Source organism: Mandrillus leucophaeus, unplaced genomic scaffold (assembly GCF_000951045.1).
Source record: "Mandrillus leucophaeus isolate KB7577 unplaced genomic scaffold, Mleu.le_1.0 Scaffold283, whole genome shotgun sequence".
NCBI lineage: Eukaryota > Metazoa > Chordata > Mammalia > Primates > Cercopithecidae > Mandrillus > Mandrillus leucophaeus.
The window spans coordinates 148,884-171,120 of record NW_012102954.1 but is presented as its reverse complement, the minus strand read 5'-3'; the positions used below and the strand labels follow the sequence as shown (position 1 = coordinate 171,120).

Below are 22,237 nucleotides of genomic sequence, written 5' to 3'. Positions count from 1 at the left end.
GCCATATTTCAGACTATCACCTGGGGAGAAACCTTGAACAATACCTAGCTTTCCTAGGCAGAGGTCCCTGCGACATTTGGCAGTGTGCGTGTCCCTGGGTACTTGAGATTAAGAGAATGGTGATGACTTTTCACAAGCATACTGCCTTCAGGCACTTGTTTAACAAAGCACACCCTGCATAGCCCAAAATCTGGTAAACCTTAAGTCACCACAGCACGTGTCTCTTGCAAGGACAAGGTTGGGGGTAGGGTCACAGATTAACAGCATCTCAAATACAGAACAAAATGGAGTCTCTTATGTCTACTTCTTTCTATATAGACACAGTAACAGTCTGATCTCTTTCTTTTCCCCACATTTCCCCTTTTTCTTTTCAACAAAACCACCATTGTCATCATGGCTCGTTCTCGATGGTCGCTGTCTCTTTGGAACTGTTGGGTATACCGGCAGACTAACAGCAGACAGAACAGGCACACAAGGATTCATATGAAATTTACAATAGTCATACTTCAGATGGTTTTAACCGAAGTGACAGGGTTAAGATTTGCAAGGCAATCAGCACCTCCTGCAGTTGCCTCAGTTTCTGTTACCAACACAAGAGATCACATACTTCACAAAGTAATAAAATATCACAAAGCAAGTGGAGGCAGGATGAGATCACTGACCACAGGATGGCGTTAAAATTAAAATTAAAATTGCATTGTCATTGATAACATCTTACCAGGAAACAGGGTTTGAGAGCAGACAACCTGTCTGACCAAACTTTATTAGGCGGGAATTTTCTCATCCTAATAAGCCTGGGAGCGCTATAGGAGACTAGGGCTTATTTCATCCCTTCGGCTTTGACCTTAAAAGACAGCATGCCTTGAGGGGGTCGTTTATAGGCCTACCCTCAGAGCGCATTCTCTTTCTCAGGGATATTCCTTGCTGAAAAAAAGAATTCAGCGATATTTCTCCTATTTGCTTTTAAAAAGAGGAGAAATATGGCTCTGTTCCATCCGGCTCACCGGCGGCCAGTTCAAGGTTACCTCCCTTGTTCTCTGAACATCGCTGTTATCCTGTTCTTTTTTCAAGATGCCCAGATTTCATATTGTTCAAACACACATGCTCTACGAACGATTTGTGCAGTTAACACAATCATCACAGGGTCCTGAGGTGACATACATCCTCCTCAGCTTACAAAGAAGATGATGGGATTAAGAGATTAAAGACAGACATAGGAAATTATAAAAGCATTAATTTGGGGAACTAATAAGTGTCCTTGAAATCTTCACATTTTATGTTTTTCTGCCGTGGCTTCAGCTGGTCCCTTCGTTCAGGGTCCCTGACTTCCTGCACATCTTTTCTTCTGATATCACCACCTTGTTCATCTTGCGAGTGAATGGTGCTCGATTGCGGTGTTTCTGTCTCTGTGGAGGTGCTTTTCTTTCCATCTCCGATGGGTTCATTGTAGAACTTCAAATGTTTAGTGGGTATCCAAACAGGAAGCTGGTTTTCTCCTGGTGAAACACAAGCAAAACCTCTTCCCCAGGTTATCACCTTCCCTATTTCCCATGTCTTATTTTTGTTGTCTTTCCACCAAATCAGTTTTCCTTCATGTGGGCTGTTCTTTTTGCCTGTGAGATGTTGTTCAGCAGAAGTAATAGTCTGATTTCTATAAATGTTTAAAAAATTTAAAGCATAGAGTGCTAGATTAAGTTGCCTCTGAGGAGTGGTACACTCCTTACTGTCTCCCCCTTCTTTTTGTTTAATTAACTGAGTTTTGAGTGTTCTATTAGTTCTTTCAACTATGGCCTGTCCTTGGGAATTAGAAGGAATTCCTGTTGTGTGTGTAATTTTCCACTGATTTAAGAATTTTTGGAAAGCTTTACTACAATATCCTGGTCCATTGTCAGTTTTAATTTTTTTTGGAACTCCCATTACAGCAAAACAAGATAATGAATGTTTTTTTAACATGGGAAGTACTTTCTCCTGTCTGGCAGGTTGCCCATATGAAATGTGAGTAAGTATCAACTGTTACATGAACATATGATAATTTTCCAAATGAAGGTACATGTGTAACATCCATTTGCCATAATGCGTTAGGACACAGACCTCTGGGATTAACTCCTGCCTCTTGAGTGGGCAGGTATAGTACTTTACACTGGGTTGTTGTACAATATCTTTTGCCTGTTTCCGTGTGATATCAAATTTGTTTTTTAACCCTGCTGCATTTACATGAGTCAAAGCATGAAGTTCTTGTGCTTTTATGAATGCAGAGGATACCAGTAAGTCAACTTGTTCATTTGCTTTAGTTAAAGGTCCTGGTAAATTAGTGTATGCTCGAATATGAGTAATATAAAATAGGAAATTCCTTTTTCTTACAGTTTGTTGTAATAGATTGAACAGCTGGTTTAACTGATCATCCATGCTGTATTTAATTAGAGCTGTCTCAGCATCCCTTGTAGCCTGTACTACATATGCAGAATCTGATACAATATTAACAGGTCAATTAAAATCTTGTAACACTTAATGACTGCAACCAACTCTGCCCTTTAAGCCGATTGATACTGAGTTTTGAGCAGCATCTTGAAGCCTTGCTACAAAATCAGGGTAAGGCTCTTTAGAGCCTTGTCTTATTGTATTGAAGAAGGGGCAGGCGGTTTCTGGGTCTTGGATTTTCTCCCAGGCCCTAAGGCAGATAGCCCTAATTTGCTCAGTAGCCTCATTTTGCATTATTACTTGTTGACTAGCAGTGCTCCAATTTTGACCTGTTCCTAATAGTTGATCTACGTCTATGTTAATTGGAAGATTGGCAGTCCTATGTCTTTGGACCTGTTCTTGTGCCCCATCAATCCACCAAATTGTAAAAAATGAGAGGGTGAGAGTGATGATTTTGCCAGAATCTCCCAATCATAAGGAATGAGTCTGTGTCCATGAGCAATGGAATCTAATAATGTTCTCACGTAAGGAGAGTTGGGTCCATACTGTTTTACTCCCTCTTTCATTTCTTTTAGCATTTTTATAGAAAAGGACTCATATCTGGCTTCAGCTACGAGAAGCTCTCCCTCTTGAGCCCCTTCTCCAGGTGGTCTTGATTCTAATATTACTGGGAATTGCCACGCTTCAATAGCTCCTTGTTTTCTTGCCTCATCAATAATTTTATGTAATGCACTACCCTGTCCACTAGGCGGTGCTGTAGGATTAAGTCTCATGGTGGGCGGCTGAGGCTATAGCGCCCTGCCCTGTGGCGCTGGAAGCATTCCTGGCTGTCCCTACGGATTTTCTGGGGGCAGCCGATACTGAAGTTCGGCTGGTGGCCAGTATTGATAGGCTACTGGTGGCTGGGTCTTACTTTCTATCAGCTGATACTGTGGACACTGTATTTGGATTGGCATTGCCATGACAGAGACTCTATCTTTTTCTATTTGATCTTCTTTTGGTGTTTGTACTTGTTTAACTTGCATTTGAGGTTGTAAAGTTACAGGCATCTAAGCTGCTGTAAGAGGAGTTGGCCATTGTGGTTTAGACTCTGATGGCTCTGCTAATTCTGGACCTTTTTCTTCTAACTTTAACATTTCAGGATATATCACCTCCTGTAATTGATTATCGTCAACATTTTGCATTGACTGAGCCATTACCGGCTCTGCTACACATTTACAATGTGAACTTTCTGTTCCTTTCCGGGATTCTATCCCTGCCTCTTTGACAATCTACTGCACAGCTTTCAGGGACATAAGAAACTGAAACGCTATCTTCTTCTGTTTGAAACGGTTCTAAAGCTACTTTAATAATGACCCAGTCATTCCATACTGTGAGTGGGATGATTTTACCTTCCCTGCTTGCTTGTTTTAATTCTTTGCCAATTTTTTCCCAGTCTTTTAGATCTAAAGTTCCCTGTTCCGGAAACCATGGGCAAAACTGTTCTATTGTTTGGAATAGCGTAATTAGATTTTTGGTAGAGACTTTAATTCCCCCTCTTTTTAAGAGAATTTTAATAAAGCTGCGATAAGAGGCATATTTACTTTAATTTGCCCCATTGTTACCCTAGGTTCTTCCGAGCGCACAAGCTTACCGCAAGGCTGACTGTAGACATACTCGGGAGTCTCTCGTCGACTTGTCCTCAATGACCACGCTCGAGCGTACCTTCACCTTAGAGAAAAGCACCCACGTTGGGCACCAGATGAAGGGGTGGCCTGCCCCTCCACACCTGTGGGCATTTCTTGTTAGGTGGAATGAGAGACTTGAGAAAAGAAATGAGACAAAGTGACAAAGTATAGAGAAAGAAAAAGTGGGCCCAGGGGACCGGCACTCAGCATACAGAGGACCCACGCCGGCACCGGTCTCTGAGTTCCCTCAGTATTTATTGAGTCACTACAGCACATGTCTCTTGCAAGGACAAGGTTGGGAGTAGGGTCACAGATTAACAGCATCTCAAATACAGAACAAAATGGAGTCTCATGTCTACTTCTTTCTATATAGACACAGTAACAGTCTGATCTCTCTTTCTTTTCCCCACACCATACCATTTTCTGAGTGTTGTTGTTTGTTTTTTGTTGGCCTAGGTGTTATATGAACTTCCCACCAACACACAGTGGTGCTTCGATATTCAGTGGTGTCCCCGAAATCCTGCTGTCTTATCAGCTGCTTCGTTTGATGGGCGTATCAGTGTTTATTCTATCATGGGAGGAAGCACAGACGGTTTAAGACAGAAACAAGTTGACAAGGTAATAGGAAGTGTTAAAGTTTTCTATTATAATGCCTGAAAAAAGTACATGTTGTGTAATATTTTGAAATGACTTCACTGATTAACAGTGCTGGTTAATTGGACAATTGTGATCAAAAATTTTTTTGGATATGACTGGAAAAAAATGAAAGATAGTTTGTGTATGGTCAGATTCTCATGTTATTAATCTTTTTTAGCTTTCATCATCTTTTGGGAATCTTGATCCCTTTGGCACAGGACAGCCCCTTCCTCCATTACAAATTCCACAGCAGACTGCTCAGCATAGTATAGTGCTGCCTCTGAAGAAGCCGCCCAAGTGGATTCGAAGGCCTGTTGGTGCTTCTTTTTCAGTAGGTGGATTTTGTTTTTATGGTCCATAGTCACAAAGGACTTTTTATACCAAAGTGTTATTACAGGATCACTCCGATGGAAGAAGTCGGGGTTTAAGTTGGGATTTGAGATGTATTTGTGGGTATTTCATCATTCAAAATGATTTCTCTGAAAAACTGGAACCTACTCTTTTTTTTCTCTTTTTTAAAAACATGGTAAAATATACATAAAATTTATCATTTTATCCATTTTCAAATGGTTCAATGGCATTAAGTACATTTACATTGTTGTTGTGTAGCCAAACCTCTATGTTCCTCCCCCCACTTTTTTTTTTTTAAGTTTTTTTTTTTTATTTTAGACAGAGTCTTGCTCTGTTGCCCAGGGTGGAGTGCACTGGTGCAATCTCGGCTCACTGCAACCTCCGCCTCCTGGGTTCAAGCAGTTCTCCTGCCTCAGCCTCCTGAGTAGCTGGAATTACAGGTGCACGCCACCACACCTGGCTAATTTTTGTATTTTTAGTAGAGATGCGGTTTTACCACGTTGACTGGGGCTGGTCTCGAACTCCTGACCTCAGGTGATCCACCTGCCTCGGCCTCCCAAAGTGCTGGGATTACAGGCATGAGTCACTGTACCAGGCCCTCCTCCCTTTTTTTAAAAATGTGTCTTCCTTCTCTCTCTCTCTCTCTGTCTCTCTAGCTCTTTCCCTCGCTCCCTCCCTCCCTTCTTTTTTTCTTTTCTTTTCTCTTTTCTTCTCTTTTCTTTTCACAGGGAGTGTCCTCCCTCCTCTTCATCCTTTTAGCTTTCTTTTTTAATTGTCAGCTTTTTTTATTGTAAAAAATACGTAATATAAAATTTACTATCTTAACATTTTAAATATACACTACAACCATTTTTAAACATATACTACAGTAGTGTTAACTATATACATGTTGTTGTGCAACAGATCTCTAGAACTTTTTCATCTTGCAAAACTGAAACTCTGTGCCCTTGAACAGCAGCTCCCCATTTCCTCTTTCCCTTGAATCCCTGGTAACCACATTCTACTTTGTTGCTAGGAGTTTTATTACTTTAAATTACTCATATAAATGGAATCATGCAGTACTTGTCTTTTTGTGGCTGGCTTATTTTACTTAGCTTAATGTCCTCAAGGTTTATTTGTGTTGTAGCATGACAGAATTTACTTCTTTTTACAGGCCAAATAATATTGCATTGTATATATATACCACATTTTTTTTATCCTTTCATTTGATGGTCATTTTGGTTGCTTCCATCTTTTGGCTATTGTGAATAAATGCTGTGGTGAACATGGGTTTGTAATTATCGTTTTGGGATCCTGTTTTCAGTTTTTTGAAACATATACCCAGAAGTGGGATTGCTGGATCATACGATGGTTCTATTTTTAAGTTTTTGAAGAACCTCTATACCGTTTTATAGCAGCTTTACCATTTTACATTCTCACTAATAGTGCACAAGGGTTCTAGTTTCTCCACATCCTCTCTAGCACTTTTTGTTTGATTGTTTCTTTCTTCCTTTTACATTGCTGACACTTTGCCTAATTCTTTCACACCAGACTTCTAATAGCTTGATTGCATATTTGTTGCTTGTCTTTTTCCTCTCTAATCTTTACTACATATTCCAAGATTAATCTTCCTAAAATAGACCTTCGAATATGTTTTATGTCACTCATAAGTCTGTTCTTTGGATCTGCTTAATCTTCTCATCATCCTATCTGGTCTTCTGTATCTGGGTGGATCACTTGAGGTTTGGAATTCAAGACCAGCCTGGCCTACATAGTGAAACCCTGTCTACTAAAAATACAAAAATTAGCCAGGCGTGTGGCCGGCACCTGTAATCCCAGCTACTCAGGAGGCTGAGGCAGGAGAATCACTTGAACCCAGGAGGCAGAGGTTGTAGTGAGCCAACATCCCGCCTTTGCACTCCAGCCTGGGTGACTAAGAGTGAAACTCTGTCTCAAAAAAAAAAAAAAGTACATTTCATCTAGAACAGAAATTGAAGTGATGTCAGACTGTGGCGCATGAGAGGTGGTATCAACTAATTTCATCCAGATTATCTGTTTAGGCCACTTTATAAGCACTGGTTTTGGCCATATCCTCGGGTTAACACTGAGTTTGTTCATTCTCTCTTTTATAGTTTGGAGGCAAACTGGTTACATTTGAGAATGTTAGAATGCCTTCTCATCAGGGAGCTGAGCAGCAGCAGCAGCAGCACCATGTGTTCATTAGTCAGGTTGTAACAGAAAAGGAGTTCCTCAGCCGGTCAGACCAACTTCAGCAGGCTGTGCAGTCACAAGGATTTATCAATTATTGCCAAAAAAAAATTGATGCTTCTCAGACTGAATTTGAGAAAAATGTGTGGTCCTTTTTGAAGGTAAAGTTGTTATTTAAGGCTGTATTATTTCATTATCTGCAAATTTAACTGTTCCATTATATTCTAAATCGGTCTTCCTTTTAAAGAATTGAAAAAGTGAATTTCAGCAATTCATCATGAAATTAAGAAGCCTTATAAAGAGCATACAACCTGTGTCCAGAGTTTTTCCTTCTCCACTCTGAAAAGTGTAATACGAAATACATTTTTAATAAGAAAACAAAAATAGATCTGTTTAGAGGAGAGAGACATAGTCAGCATACCTATTTTGAAGATTAGTACATAGAGTTTACTATAATGAAAACATAGAATATTTAATATCTATATTAGATCTAGTTAAGGAAAATGGAAAAAGGAAGAGGAATAGAGGAGAGAGGTTGGAGGCATTTTTCCTTTTACTTTAAGAGGAGTTAGAATAGAGTAACAAATAGAATTTCCTTGTTGGTCATTTTGCCTGCACTGGAATGTCTATTTCTTTATACAGTACTGATTTTTCAAGTAAAGCAGTCTTGAATACGGTAGGTTAAAGTCTAAAATTAAAGAATTTATATTTTGTAATAATTTTGGGAAAGAATTTTAGGACATAGAATATTCCACATAGTTTGAGTTTTGTATCAATTTAACCTTTGAACATAAGTTTGTATTTAAAAAACTTACTGTTCAAAAGTAAACTTTATTCAACCAGGGTAATTAATTACTGGTATATTTACTATTAAAAAATAACTTATTTTAAAAAAATGATTCTGGGCACATGTTCTCAGGACCTCCTGAGGCTGGGTCTCCAAATAAAAAACCAAAAAACCCACTATTCTTTAGATTCGTTCTAACAATGAATCTTTAGAATGAAGACTTCAGATAATTTTAATAATTCTCTTTGGAATTTGATTCATTCTTATAAAAAGTTGGCCTTTAAATGTAGGTCTTTCTTTTAAGAATATGTCTTTTTTTTAAAAGGTGAACTTTGAGGATGATTCTCGTGGAAAATACCTTGAACTTCTAGGATACAGGAAAGAAGATCTAGGAAAGAAGGTAAACTTTCGGGCAAGTTAGATGGCATGCTGTTTATGAATCACACTTTAAAAAAATAAAGTTCGACACAGATTATCTTAAATCACTCAATAAACATTTAATACTAATTTGTGTTTGGTTGCCAGCACTTTTTCTTTTTTCTTTTTTTATCCTCCGTTATTACCCGCAGTGGTTGCCAGAGTTTTGAATACATACTTGTATTAGCCTTTCATCCTTCTTTGGAAATGACTAGAGTTTTCTGTAACATTGCAGGTTGTTGCATGTGTGGTAGAGGTATACCGTGCACTATAAGTGCATATTGAAGTTTAGTGCTCTTTTGATGTCCAGCAGAACTAAGATCACATCACAACCCCACTCCTTAGTGGCTGTGTCTTTGCTCACTCCTTTGGAGTTTTATATTTAACTTTATTAGTAATCTAAACTTCTTGAGGCTGTAACTTTTTTAGGCTTGTAAGAGATTAATATATGAAAGTTATACTTGCATGCCTGATGGCAGAAACTGAGGAAATAGAATGATTGTCAGATTATTTCTAATCACTTCCGTGTGAAAGAAGCTAGAACCATGGAGAACCAGTTATAGCTTTTATTGTTTTTTTAAACATACTATTCCTATAAGAACTTTTGTGGATTTCGCCAATGAGAAGCAAGAGGGGAACATTTGCTGGATGCTCTGAAATAGAATTCCATGTAGTAGGTGAGCTGTTATTTTTATTTCAGATTGCTTTGGCCTTGAACAAAGTGGATGGAGCCGATGTGGTAAGAAGGCCTTTAAAAATAGCTACCTTCTAAAACTTTGGCTAGGTCATAACAAAGAAGGAAATATCATTTAAGAAATTTGTGTTTTATGGTTCATAGTATAAAAATAAATGCTTATTCTAGATATTTTAATAAGTTAATAATTCTCATTTTTAAAATAGCATGAGCTTAGCTGGTGGAGCATTCCTTTCTCTTGACATACATATTTGAATTTTGTAAAGGAGGAAAAACAGAATTAATGACTACTCAAATACTTAAGATAAAGTTTTTTTTGCTGTTGTTTTTTGTTTGTTTGTTTTTTTGCCGGGGAAAAAAAAATTGATGGGAAAGTGGGCTGGGTGCGGTGGCTCACGCCTGTAATCCCAGCACTTTGGGAGGCCGAGGAGGGCAGATCACGAGATCAGGAGTTCAAGACCAGCCTGACCAACATAGTGAAATCTTGTCTTTACTAAAAATACAAAAATTAGCCGGGTGTTGTAGCACATGCCTGTAATTGCAGCTACTTGGGAGGCTGAGCTACTTGGGAGGAGAATTGCTTGAACCGGGAGGCGGAGGTTGCAGTGAGCCGGGATCGTGCCACTGACCTCCAGCCTGGGTGATAGAGTAAGACTGTCTCAAAAAAAAAAAAAAAAAAGAATGGGAAAGTGTTAGCAGTAATAGTTCTTTACTTTTTCCTCTAATGGTGATTCTCAAATAAATTTACTCACTGTTGCTTCTTATGATTAAACTAGCTCTGAATGTTGTTGGCTGGGTCTTTTGTCTTCCTGGTTCACTAACAGCCTTTTAATGCTACATTTTTCACCTTCCCCTGTAATTGTTTTGTGTACCAAAGGCTCTTAAAGACTCTGACCAAGTAGCACAGAGTGATGGGGAGGAGAGCCCTGCTGCTGAAGAGCAGCTCTTGGGAGAGGTACTTATTTTTTTTTTTTCATATTATACTGGACAAATTTGTGATATTTGTGTATCTCACATTAAAATAAGAAAAATTTTCTTGACTACTTGTGGCAAAATTAAGTTGAAATAAATTGTTTTCTTTGAGATGTTTAGGATAGGAATCTATTTACCTATACTGATAAAAGTATCATCTGCAGACTCTTGTTCTCCAACGTTGTTTCTGGATTATATGGTTTAAAACTAACAGTTGATGTGAGATTAACATAATTTGGTCAGATGACTATCAGGATGTCAAACTGAAAAGAGATTTTATTTAGAAATCCTCATTGTGTTGCATGTAAATTTAATGTCTTTTCTTGGCCTATAATTTTGGGCCAACTATCAGTGGCATAGGCCTCTGAATTAGTACTGAACATGGAGTTGAAGTAAAGGATATTTCACTAAACTTACTGTCATGATTTTCAATAAATGTGTCCTTAGTTGATAATTTTTGTAAATAATTAAGAAGAGTCCTTGAACACAGAGTTACATCATTAATTTTTCCTTTTAATTTTCTGGGTGTTTTTTTTTAACCACTAATGAACAAATATATAATTTACTTTTCTTGCTTTCTAATTTTATATCATCTTGGAAAATTAATCAACAAGTTCTTCTCATCTCATCTTTGGCTTTTTCATTGTTCTTTGCAATATCTTGACTATGGAATGTTTTGTATAATTTTTTACTAAGTTATAAAAATAATTCAGTAAATTTAGTCTATTACAAGATGATTGCAAAAAATCATTCTCCTTAGAAGTGGATCTCCTAGAATTTATTAACAAGAGAATAAAGAATGTGGATAAAATCTTACTAAAAATTTGAACTAGGCCAGGCATGATGTTTGCTCATGCCTGTAATCCCAGCACTTTGGGAGGCCAAGGTGGGAGGATCACTTGAGGCTAGGAATTCAAGACTAGCCTGGACAACATAGTGAGACCCCATCTCTAAAAAAACAAAAAAAAATTAACCCAGCAGGATGGCACATGCCTGTAGTCCTACCTATTTGGGAGGCTGAGGTAGGATCACTTGAACCCAAGAGTTCATGGTTGGAGTGAGCTATGATCACACCATTGCATTCCAGCCTGAGTGACAGAGCAAGACCTTGTCTGATTTAAAAAAGAAAAGAACTAATTTTGAGAATATTTAAACAGAACTGTAAGATACATAGAGAAATGTACTTTCATTTATGTACAGCTAGACTATGTATTATCAAATAGAGGGTCATTTGGGAATGCACTCATGAATAATAGGTAAGGAAAATATGCATTTAATGAAATAGTAGTCATCAATGTATACTTTGGTTCTTTGAAAAAATGTGTTTAAGGAGATAAAATCTTCCCCTTTGTCTTGATGAGCTATTTTGTTTCATTGTAGCTTACACATTGAAGGCACTCATTACCTAATAAATTGTGCATTTTTTGACCTTATATCTAGTTCAGAAGTCCATAAATAAGGATAAATCATTTCTAGAAAGCGAATTGGAGAAATAGTGACTTAAAAAAAAGAAAAATGGCCTGGCGCGGTGGCTCATGCCTGTAATCCCAGCACTTTGGGAGGCCAGGGCAGGCAGATCACGAGGTCAAGAGATTGAGACCATCCTGGCTAACACGGTGAAACCCCATCTCTACTGAAAATACAAAAAATTAACCAGTCGTGGTGGCGGGTCCCTACTCGGGAGGCTGAGGCAGGACAATGTCGTGAACCCGGGAGGGAGGTGGAGCTTGCAGTGAGCTGAGAATGCACCACTGCACTCCACCCTGGGTGACAGAGTGAGACTCTGTCTCAAAAAAAAAAGTATTTTTATGCAAGTTTGTTAGTGAATGTAATTAGATCAGTGTGTCTGATTTATTCCTTAATGTGAATAACTTAAATTCTTAATTTCTTGGAGTTTTTAAATTCCAAATGCTTCTCTTTAGTTGGGGAAAGGGAATTAGTGTTATAGATATTCTCCCGTAATAGTCAACATTAATAATTAAGTATATTTGCAGATGGTGCAGTGCTGTACTCTGCATTAAAATTACCCAGTTGTAAAGTGCCACTGACCTTGAATACTAGATATTTACATTCAGATGTGTAGATAATATAGCATGGAAGATAGATATTTCATCTCATGTAAGAAAGCTGTGTTTTTCTTTGAAAATTTATTTCTAATCTCTGATATATTTTTGTCTTATTTTGAATTTTTATGCATGGGAGAGAAAGCGTTTAAAATTATTTGCCTGCAAAATGCTTCCATTATATTTTTTCTAAAGAAAGCATTGAGTTTATTTTTAATCAGTCTTGCAGGTAGTCTCAGAAATTATAACAGAACTGTGTTTATTTTTACCAGACTAGCCCACTGTTCCAGGTATGACTAATTTGAGTGAAAAGGAAATGTATACTTGAATTTAAGTGTATTAATAAATAATATATTGCTTTTATGTTGTGGGTACCAAGTGATTTTTTATTCACTTTTTTTTTTTTATGATTCAGTTAAAACAAAAGCACCTTATAATCAAATGTAGTGGACAGGAATTCTTAGATGTGTAAAAGCGGGTTTGTTTTAAAATTTTAAAATAGTGTAATTTAAAAATATATTTTCCAGCCTGGCATGGTGGCTCACGCCTGTAATCCCAGCACTTTGGGAGGCTGAGGAGGACAGATCACGAGTTCAGGAGATGGAGACCATCCTGGCTAACATGGTGAAACCCTGTCTCTACTAAAAATACAAAAATTAGCCGGGCATGGTGGCAGGCACCTATAGTCCCAGCTACTCAGGAGGCTGAGGCAGGAAAATGGCGTGAACCCAGGAGGCAGAGTTTGCAGTGAGCCGAGATCACACCACTGCACTCCAGCCTGGGAGACAGAGCAAGACTCCCTCTCAAAAAATAAAATTAAATAAATAAAAATAAAAATATATTTTCCATATTTTGAGCCACTCATAGTTACCTAAGAAAACAAAGATTCTTCGGCTTCATTACTGAGATACCAGTAATGAATATGTACACGTTAGTTTGTTTAATAGTGTTCTTTTTTTTTTTTTTTGAGGCGGAGTCTTGCTCTGTCGCCAGGCTGATGTGCAGTGGCACAATCTCAGCTCACTGCAACCTCCACCTCCTGGGTTCAAGTGATTCTCCTGCCTCAGCCTCCCGAGTAGCTGGGGCTACAGGTGCACACCACCACCACCAGCTAATTTTTGTGTTTTTAGTAGAGATGGGATTTCACCATGTTGGCCAGGATGGTCTTGATCTCCTGACCTTGTGATCTGCCTGCCTCAGCCTCCCAAAATGCTGGGATTACATGCACGCACCACCATGCCCGGCTAGTTTTGTATTTTTAGTAGATATGGGGTTTCACCATGTTGGGCATGGCTGGTCCCGAGCTTCTGACCTCAAGTGACCTGCCCGCCTTGGCCTCCTGAAGTACTGAGATTACAGATGTGAGCCACTGTGCCCAGCCTGCTTAACCAGTATTCTTCATGACCTTGGATTTTATTTATGATTATATGGTGGGAGGTAATATTTAGGGAAGTCATAGATCTTAGTGTAAATTTGGATCTGAGAACTTTTCTGGAATAACTTGGTATGTCATCTAGTCTGTAGATGAAGAATCGTGTAAATTTTTTTTTGTCAGTAAATCATTCCACAGTTTTATTCTGGCTAAATTGTTGCTTTTTTCATCTCTTTAGCACATTAAAGAGGAAAAAGAAGAATCTGAATTTCTACCCTCATCTGGAGGAACATTTAATATCTCCGTCAGTGGGGGTAAGTACTTGTTGGTTTTGATTTCTAATTTTTTTTAACCATTGGAAAACAAATAGTTCCTGCATTTAAGTTAAAATGCTTCAAGTCAGGTGCCATGGTGCATGCCTATAGTCCCAGCTACTTGGGAAGTTGAGGCAGGAAGATCGCTTGGGCCCAGGAGTTTGAGGCTATCCTGGACAATATAGTGAAACGCTATCTCAAAAAAAAAAAAAAGTTTTGTCACAGGTGGTACAGTGTGAGAAAGAACTCACCTTTCCTTTAGTACCGTATATGTAATCAGTGCCATGGGAAGGCTGGTGTGTTCAGACACCTACATGATCTTTGATAATCCAGTTAAAGCAGTCTGGAAAATGTATTATTTTATATTTATCTCAGCATATTTCTATAGATCTTTTCCATAAATACCAATAGCTTGTGTTAGAAATTAATCCACTAGTAATCAGAAATTAGTGTTGTGGTCTCCATTCATGTATGTGTATAAAAATTGATAGATATAGTACTTTGTTGTTGGTTTTGGTAACAAAAACTCTATTTAACTTGGATGTATTATTTTCTTGTTGCAGACATTGATGGTTTAATTACTCAGGCTTTGCTAACAGGCAATTTTGAGAGTGCTGTTGACCTTTGTTTACATGATAACCGCATGGCCGATGCCATCATATTGGCCATAGCAGGTGGACAAGAACTCTTGGCTCGAACCCAGAAGAAATACTTTGCAAAATCCCAAAGCAAAATTACCAGGGTATGTTATTTTAAAAATAAGCAATAACGTATTTATCTTTCTAATTATAAAAACAATACACTGTAATTATAGATAACTGAAATGCAGAAAACAGCAAAGAATTTTAAAAACTCATTCATAATTCCTTGACCTGGAAATAGTTGTTGACAGTTTGGCATGATTATTCTAGTTTTGTTGTTTTGTTTTAAAGGTGGTGTCTTGCTCTGTCACCCAGGCTAGAGTCCAGTGGTGTGATCTTGACTCACTGCAGCCTCCACCTCCCAGGTTCAAGCAATTCTCCTGCCTCAGCCTCCCAAGTAGCTGGGATTACAGGCGCCCACCACCGTGCCTAGATAATTTTCGTATTTTTAGTAGAGATGGGGTTTCACCATGTTGGTCAGGCTGTTCTCGGACTCCTGACCTCAGGTGGTCTGCCCTCCTCAGCCTCCCAAAGTGCTGGGATTACAGGCGTAAGCCACTGTGCCTGGCCTTATTAAAATTTTTAATTGTGGCAGGGCGCGGTGGCTCATGCCTGTAATCCCAGCACTTTGGGAAGCCAAGGCGGTCAGATCATGAGGTCAGGAGTTCAAGACCAGCCTGGCCAACATGGTGAAACTCTGTCTGTACTAAAAATACAAAAATTAGCTGGGCGTGGTGGCGGGCGCCTGTAATCCAAGCTGCTAGGGAGGCTGAGGCAGGAGAATCGCTTGAACCTGGGAGACAGAGGTTTCAGTGAGCCGAGGTCACGCCATTGCACTCCAGCCCAGGCAACAGTGCAAGACTCTGTCTCAAAAAAAAAAAATTTTTTTTTAATTGCTCTATAATATTTTATGGTAAGAAGATGTAATGTTTCCCTTATTTTGTTATGTTTAGGTAGTTTCCAGTATTTTCCAAATAGAAATAAACACCTTTGTTTATATAATGATAAACACCTTTGTTGTGCCTAAAGACTTGTACAAATTTCTGATTATTTAAATTGAACTGTAGTCATAGAAGAGGAATTTCTGGCACAGAGGGTCTAAATTTTTTTTTTTACTTTTATTTTAAGTTCAGAGGTGCATGTGCAGGTTTGTTATCTAACTAACAAACTTATGAGTTAACTTGTGTCATGGGGGTTTGTTGTACAGATTATTTCATCACCCAGGTATTAAGCCTGGGACCCATTAATTACTGTTTCTGATTCTGTCTCCTCCCACCCTCCAATAGGCCCCAGTGTGTGTTGTTCCCGTCCATGTGTTCACATGTTCTCATTATTTGGCTCTTACTTATAAGTGAGAACATGCGGTATTTGGTTTTCTGTTCCTGTGTTAGTTTGCTAAGGATAATGGCCTCCAGCTCCATCCATGTCCCTGCAAAGGACATGATCTCGTTGTTTTTTGTGGCTACTTGATGTTATTTCTACATCATAAAAAAAGTAATTTTTATGGAAATTAGTTTTCATAAAAGTTGTACCAGTATTGAGTCCCATCAGCCTCATCTCATGTCACTCTCTCCTCTGTTATCTTTTAGCCACAGTGGCTACATTGTAGTTCCTCCCTCACTCATTGCATGTTCCTTTCTCACTGGAACTTTGCATCTGTCGTGCCCTTGGCCTAGAAGGCTTTTTCCTTCTTGATGAAGTTAATTCCTTCTTGTTCTTCAGATCGCGTTTCAAAAGTCTACATGCTTGGGCAGTTTTTCCTGATCCATCTGACCAGGTCACACCTTTCTATTAAAGGTTCTGATAGCATCTTACGTTTTTCCTTCTCAGCACTTTATGAAACATGCTGTCAGTTGTTTTTGTTGTTGCTGTTGTTTCTTGAGGAACAGTAATACCATTATTATGTCATTTGATTCAAAAATATACTTCATTTTGCTACTGCATTTGGCATGAAATAGTTGACACGATTAATTAGCCAGAATTAATTTTTATTGCTATGTTAAAGACTTTTAGTTCTTCCTTTGTTTTCCTTTCTCAAGCTCATCACTGCAGTGGTAATGAAGAACTGGAAAGAGATTGTTGAGTCTTGTGATCTTAAAAATTGGAGAGAGGCTTTAGCTGCTGTGTTGACTTACGCGAAGCCAGATGAATTTTCAGCCCTTTGTGGTAAGAGATGTGCTTTATATTTAACTGCATTTACATATGTGGCAGGGTATATTGTAAATAAACTTAAATGACAAATTTTATTAGAAACTTTTTAAAATCTGCGAATCACAAAAAAGGAAAAGAAGTTCTCATTTCAGTGCCTTTCTCAGATTTATTAAATACATCTTCATACCTACTCTTTTTTTTTTTTTTAATCTTTTAGTGATTTTGGTTTCAGACAGACTAGAGTTGGAATCTTGCCTCTGCTACTTAGTAGCTGTATGATCTATGAAAAATTACTTTCTAAGCCTCAGTTTATTCATATATAAAACAGACCATAAGTAGCTCTCACTTAATGTTAGCTATGGTAAAATTAATAATGATAACATTAGAATAGAAATTACCATTATAGGCCATGACTAAACTGGTGGCTGAGGAATAAATATTTGCAAGAAAAGCTTAAGGCTACTAGTATAAAAACAAATAGCCGTTTGCTACCTTGAAAGAATTATAAGAATATAAAAATTACAAGATACTAACTGCTTTTTTTGGAGACGGAGTTTTGCTCTTGTTGTCCAGGCTGGAGTGCAATGGAGCGATCTTGGCTCACTGCAGCCTCCGCCCCCTGGGTTCAAGTGATTCTCCTGCCTCAACCTCCCAAGTAGCTGGGATTATAGGCACACACCACCATGCCTGGCTAATTTTGCGTTTTTCGTAGAGATGGGGTTTCACCATGTTGGCCAGGCTGGTCTTGAACTCCTGACCTCTGTTGATCTGCCTGCCTCGGCCTCCCAAAGTGCTGAAATTACAGATGTGAGCCACCACGCCCAGCCATAACTGCATTTTTATAAGTAATTTATACTAGACTTAGCTACCATTGGTAAATCTATTCCAAATATACCTCTAGGGTTTTTTTGTTCAAATACTGTTACCATTTGTTGTTTTTCTAATTTAATAAAAATTAGTTGTACAGTTAGATAATAGTTTTGTAAAATCATTTATTATATACAATTTTTCACTCCCATTCATTTAACAAATGAATATTTACTGAGCATTTAGAGTGATTTTGTTTCTCTATGCTATTCATTAGTTATGAAGCATAATCCATGCTTCTGAAAATATTATTTAACTGCTCACAACCTCATATACAGATTACCTTGGGTATAATCTTATTTTATTTTCCTCTTACTTATAGATCTTTTGGGAACCAGGCTTGAAAATGAAGGAGATAGCCTCCTGCAGACTCAAGCATGTCTCTGCTATATTTGTGCAGGGAATGTAGAGAAATTAGTTGCATGTTGGACTAAAGCTCAAGATGGAAGCCACCCTTTGTCTCTTCAGGTAGTATCTTTGAAACAAAAGACACTTCCTTTTTAGTGTTGTCTTTCACCCTACTTATCATCAAGTTGTAATCTGTAAGTTCATTTCTCCTGTACATTCAAGAACTTCTTTTGCTGTATAATTATATGCATTTATTACTATCTTTAAAGAAGCAAAGTTTGAGATGATAGGATAGGGAAATGGGGTTGCAGCTGTTGTAAAATCATGGTTGTGATTTGGGAGTTTATTGGGGGAAATAGGTGGCAGGAGGATTGAAAAGAGCTCTCAGGTTTACCTCTTTTTCTGTGTGCTGCTCTGTCTGCTTCCAGTGGCTCTGTCTGCCATGAGCAAAGAAAGAAGCAATGTGGGTAAAGGAATAGGAGGCATCCCCAATACCAATAGAGAATCTTTATGGGTAAGGGAAAATGAAAGTGAGAGGTAAATGGAATCCCATGTAACAGAGGTCCCCAACCCCTAGGCCATAAACCAGTACCAGTCTGTGGCCTCTTAGGAACCTGGACTCACAGCAAGAGGTGAGTGGTGGGTGAGCGAGCATTATTGCCTGAGCTCTGCCTCCTTTCACATCATTGGTGGCATTAGATTCTCATGGGAGCACGAACTCTGATGTAGTCTGTGCATGCGAGGGATCTAGGTTGTATCCTCCTTATCAGAATCTAATACCTCATGGAACAGGCCAGGTGGAACGGTTTTATCCCGAAACCATCCCCCCTGCTGGCCTGTGGAAAAATTGTCTTCCACAAAACCAGTCCCTGGTGCCAAATAGGTTGGGGACCACTGCCATGTGACACCAATACACAAGCAAGAGAGGAAGTAGAAAATGTGGGGACTATTCTTAGGCACTAACTATATATTAGATATTTTTTTCTAAGCATTTAAATCAAAGAGTCTTTTTTTTGATTGTTTTTTGTGTTTGTTTTTTTTTTTTTTTGAGACGGAGTCTCGCTCTGTCGCCCAGGCTGGAGTGCAGTAGCCAGATCTAGGCTCACTGCAAGCTCCACCTCCCGGGTTTACGCCATTCTCCTGCCTCAGCCTCCCGATTAGCTGGGACTACAGGCGCCCGCCACCTCGCCCGGCTAGTTTTTTGTATTTTTTAGTAGAGACGGGGTTTCACTGTGTTAGCCAGGATGGTCTCGATCTCTTGACCTCGTGATCTGCCTGTCTCGGCCTCCCAAAGTGCTGGGATTACAGGCTTGAGCTACCGCGCCCGGCCAAATCAAAGAGTCTTATGATAATTTTACCATATAATATTTCTCTGTCTGGAAAGAGTTTTTCTCAGTAGAGTCATTGCTTTAAAGATCACTCTATTGAAACAAAAAGGATAGGAAATCAAGGTTTTTCTTTTAAGAGCTTCTGAGAGAAAAGCACTTGTTTTACCCTTTTGGATCTAAGCACTTAGGAAAGGCAGAAAGGTAGGATATCCTTCTGCTTTCTACCAGAAGCATAGCTCCCCATTGTGGGAAGATTTGGTGTTGAAGGGCACACGAGAACTTTGAGTTAAAATAGTAAACTCCTTTGGAAATCACATGCCTCTGTCTACGGGTCACCTCATGGTAGTACTATTTTTCTAGGATAGATGGTGTGATGTTTTATTGGTCCATTTTCATACTGCTATGAAGAAATACCCAAGACTGGGTAATTTATAAAGAAAAAGAGGTTTAATGAACTCACAGTTCGACATGTTTGGGGAGGCCTCACAATCATGGCGCAAGGTGAAGGAGGAGCAAAGGCATGTCTTACATGGTGGCAGGCAAGAGAGCATGTGCAGGGGAACTGCCCTTTATAAAACCATCAGATCACTATCAAGAGAACAGCGCTGGAAAAACCTGACCCATGATTCAATTACCTCCCACTGGGTTTCTCTCATGACACATGGGGATTATGGGAGCTAGAATTCAAGATGAGATTTGGGTGGGGACACAGCCAAACCATATCAGATATTTTCACTCACAGTTCCTCCCCTACAGGCTCGAACACAGTTTCTACCTTTAGACACCTGCCTGTCATTTTCACTTTGAGTATTTGCCTGTTTTAGCTCACTAGACAAGTATCTGGTAGCTTAAGGATATTTAGGAAAAGGCGCTAACCTTCCTATCCTACCCTATCCATAAGTAAGAGGCCTTACTAGTTTTTCACTTGCTTAAATAGTGGCTGTACTTTTCTAAGAGGGATGATAACAGGTACTATACTTTTAGTGGGTTTTAGAAGTCTTAGTAACTCTTGATCTTTTCCTCTTATACATGGTCTTGATATTTCTGTTTTGTTACTCATTTTTTTCATTTAGGATCTGATTGAGAAAGTTGTCATCCTGAGAAAAGCTGTGCAACTCACTCAAGCCATGGACACTAGTACTGTAGGAGTTCTCTTGGCTGCGAAGATGAGTCAGTATGCCAATTTGTTGGCAGCTCAGGGCAGTATTGCTGCAGCCTTGGCTTTTCTTCCTGACAACACCAACCAGGTAATTAGAATTGACCATTTTTGTAATGTTTGAGTAAGGTGAGTCCAGTAGATACCACTTAGCATTAGACATGAACATACTAGTTGGTGGAATGTTTTGGAGCAGTTGAATTTCTGTAACCTGACTACAGGTAAATGTTATTGACAATTCTTCAGGGATCATTTTAGGTATATCTAAGCTGTGTTAGAGAGATAGGATAATCTTGCAGTGCGATAGATTCCTTCATACTGACATAGTATTTTAGGAAAATGAATAGGGAAAAGACCAACTTTTTATTTCTAAAGCCAAATGCCAATTCTTCATACAAAGTTCTTCGTGGGAATCTTTTATGTCAAAAAACTATAAATGTTAATGTTTAATCAAACAAATGGAGCTGTTAACATTTTTTAAATCCCATATGTTCCATCCGAGATAGTATTGAACTTCATTCTGTATGCCATTTTAGTTTGATACTGTCTGTGGGCAAGTATATTTTTATGTATTCAGGGCAGAGGGAACTAATTACATTGTCCTTATTTATTGCACAATAAAACTTGGGCAAAACGATATTTGTTTCAATTCAATTCAACAAATGGGTATAGAATGGTGAATAAGATTGCCAAGATCCTTCCTCTAGGAAGCCTCCAAACTCAAGTTGGCTATGGACAAGTAAACATGGGATTCCAAAAGTGTGATATAAGTACTGTAATAAGGGTATTGGTGCTGTGGAACACAATAAAGGGGAACCCAAACCCAGTCGTGGAACATAGGTAGAAGTACGGGTGAGGTTTGAGGAAACTTTTCCACAAGAATATATCTGCATTTTGTGTCTGATGGAGCTTGATTTTGAGCCTTGCAGATACTGTCTTGTCTCTATACTTTTTTATTAATCACTTTATTCTGTTTTTTATGTTTTTGGTTTTTTTTTTTTTTTTTTTTATTTTTTTTTTTTTTTTTTTTTTTTTTTAGTCAATTGTTTTTAGTATTTTGTCTGTTTTAGGGAAGTATTGATAAATTTCATTGGGTAAAAGTACATAATATTCTCCAGGACTATGGAGGTATGACTCTCTAGTTGGTTTTGTAAACACTAACTATAAGATCCGTCTCATTCGTTTCTGAATTGTTGATGGGAATGTTAGGTAGAATAGATGATACATAATCTTTTCCTTTAGGGTGACTTTGGCATACTAATTTTGTTAAGACTTTTTACTTAGTAAGTAAAAAGTTGTAAGTAAATAGTTATATTGAGATATAAGAATTTTTATCTTAAGACTAATTTACCTTAAGACCCCTAGCTCATCTAGCTTAAGATTAATTCATTTTCAGTACCATTTATAAGCACATCCATTTTCTATACATTATTCTTCATGCTCTTTTCTTTGGACTTTAAAGAACATTCTTTAGGCCAAAAAGCATAATTTTGATGTTATTTCCTATTTATCTCAGTAGACCCTGCCTTTTTTGTTGGGGGAAGTATGTCCTGAAACTTTGTGATAGCATTGTAATATATAATTCTCCCCTGTAAAAGGCAAATAAAATATGCCTAAAACACTTAAATGATCCCTTTAAACCTTTAACAAATGTATAGGAATGTATAATTTTTAAAGATACTAAAATCTTGCTGAAACATTTTAACACATTGCCTTTTTGTTATTTGTTAATACTTAGAGCATATATATGATCACCTCATACTTTTGTAAATCTCTATGCATGTAGATCTATATGAGCTACAGATCTGAATTTCACATCTTACTCTTTATTTCAAAAATCTCTTTTAACATTTTCATCTCTTAAATCA

General features: G+C 38.2%; 1 protein-coding gene across 10 annotated transcripts in view; it reads left to right on the top strand.

Moving 5' to 3' along the window:
• The window catches only part of SEC31A (SEC31 homolog A (S. cerevisiae)), a 96,619-nt gene that overhangs the window by 41,867 nt on the left and 32,515 nt on the right, over positions 1-22,237 (top strand). For 7 of the 10 annotated variants that reach the window (XM_011985415.1, XM_011985413.1, XM_011985419.1 and 4 more), the window contains 11 exons: positions 4,542-4,703; positions 4,900-5,052; positions 7,184-7,420; positions 8,372-8,446; positions 9,164-9,202; positions 10,035-10,112; positions 13,803-13,878; positions 14,442-14,620; positions 16,559-16,685; positions 17,860-18,005; positions 20,287-20,460. In XM_011985415.1, the coding sequence (XP_011840805.1) occupies positions 4,542-4,703; positions 4,900-5,052; positions 7,184-7,420; positions 8,372-8,446; positions 9,164-9,202; positions 10,035-10,112; positions 13,803-13,878; positions 14,442-14,620; positions 16,559-16,685; positions 17,860-18,005; positions 20,287-20,460 (1,446 nt within the window). The remainder of the gene's footprint in view (positions 1-4,541; positions 4,704-4,899; positions 5,053-7,183; positions 7,421-8,371; positions 8,447-9,163; positions 9,203-10,034; positions 10,113-13,802; positions 13,879-14,441; positions 14,621-16,558; positions 16,686-17,859; positions 18,006-20,286; positions 20,461-22,237) is intronic. The other 3 variants (XM_011985420.1, XM_011985418.1, XM_011985417.1) reach the window with 1 other exon arrangement.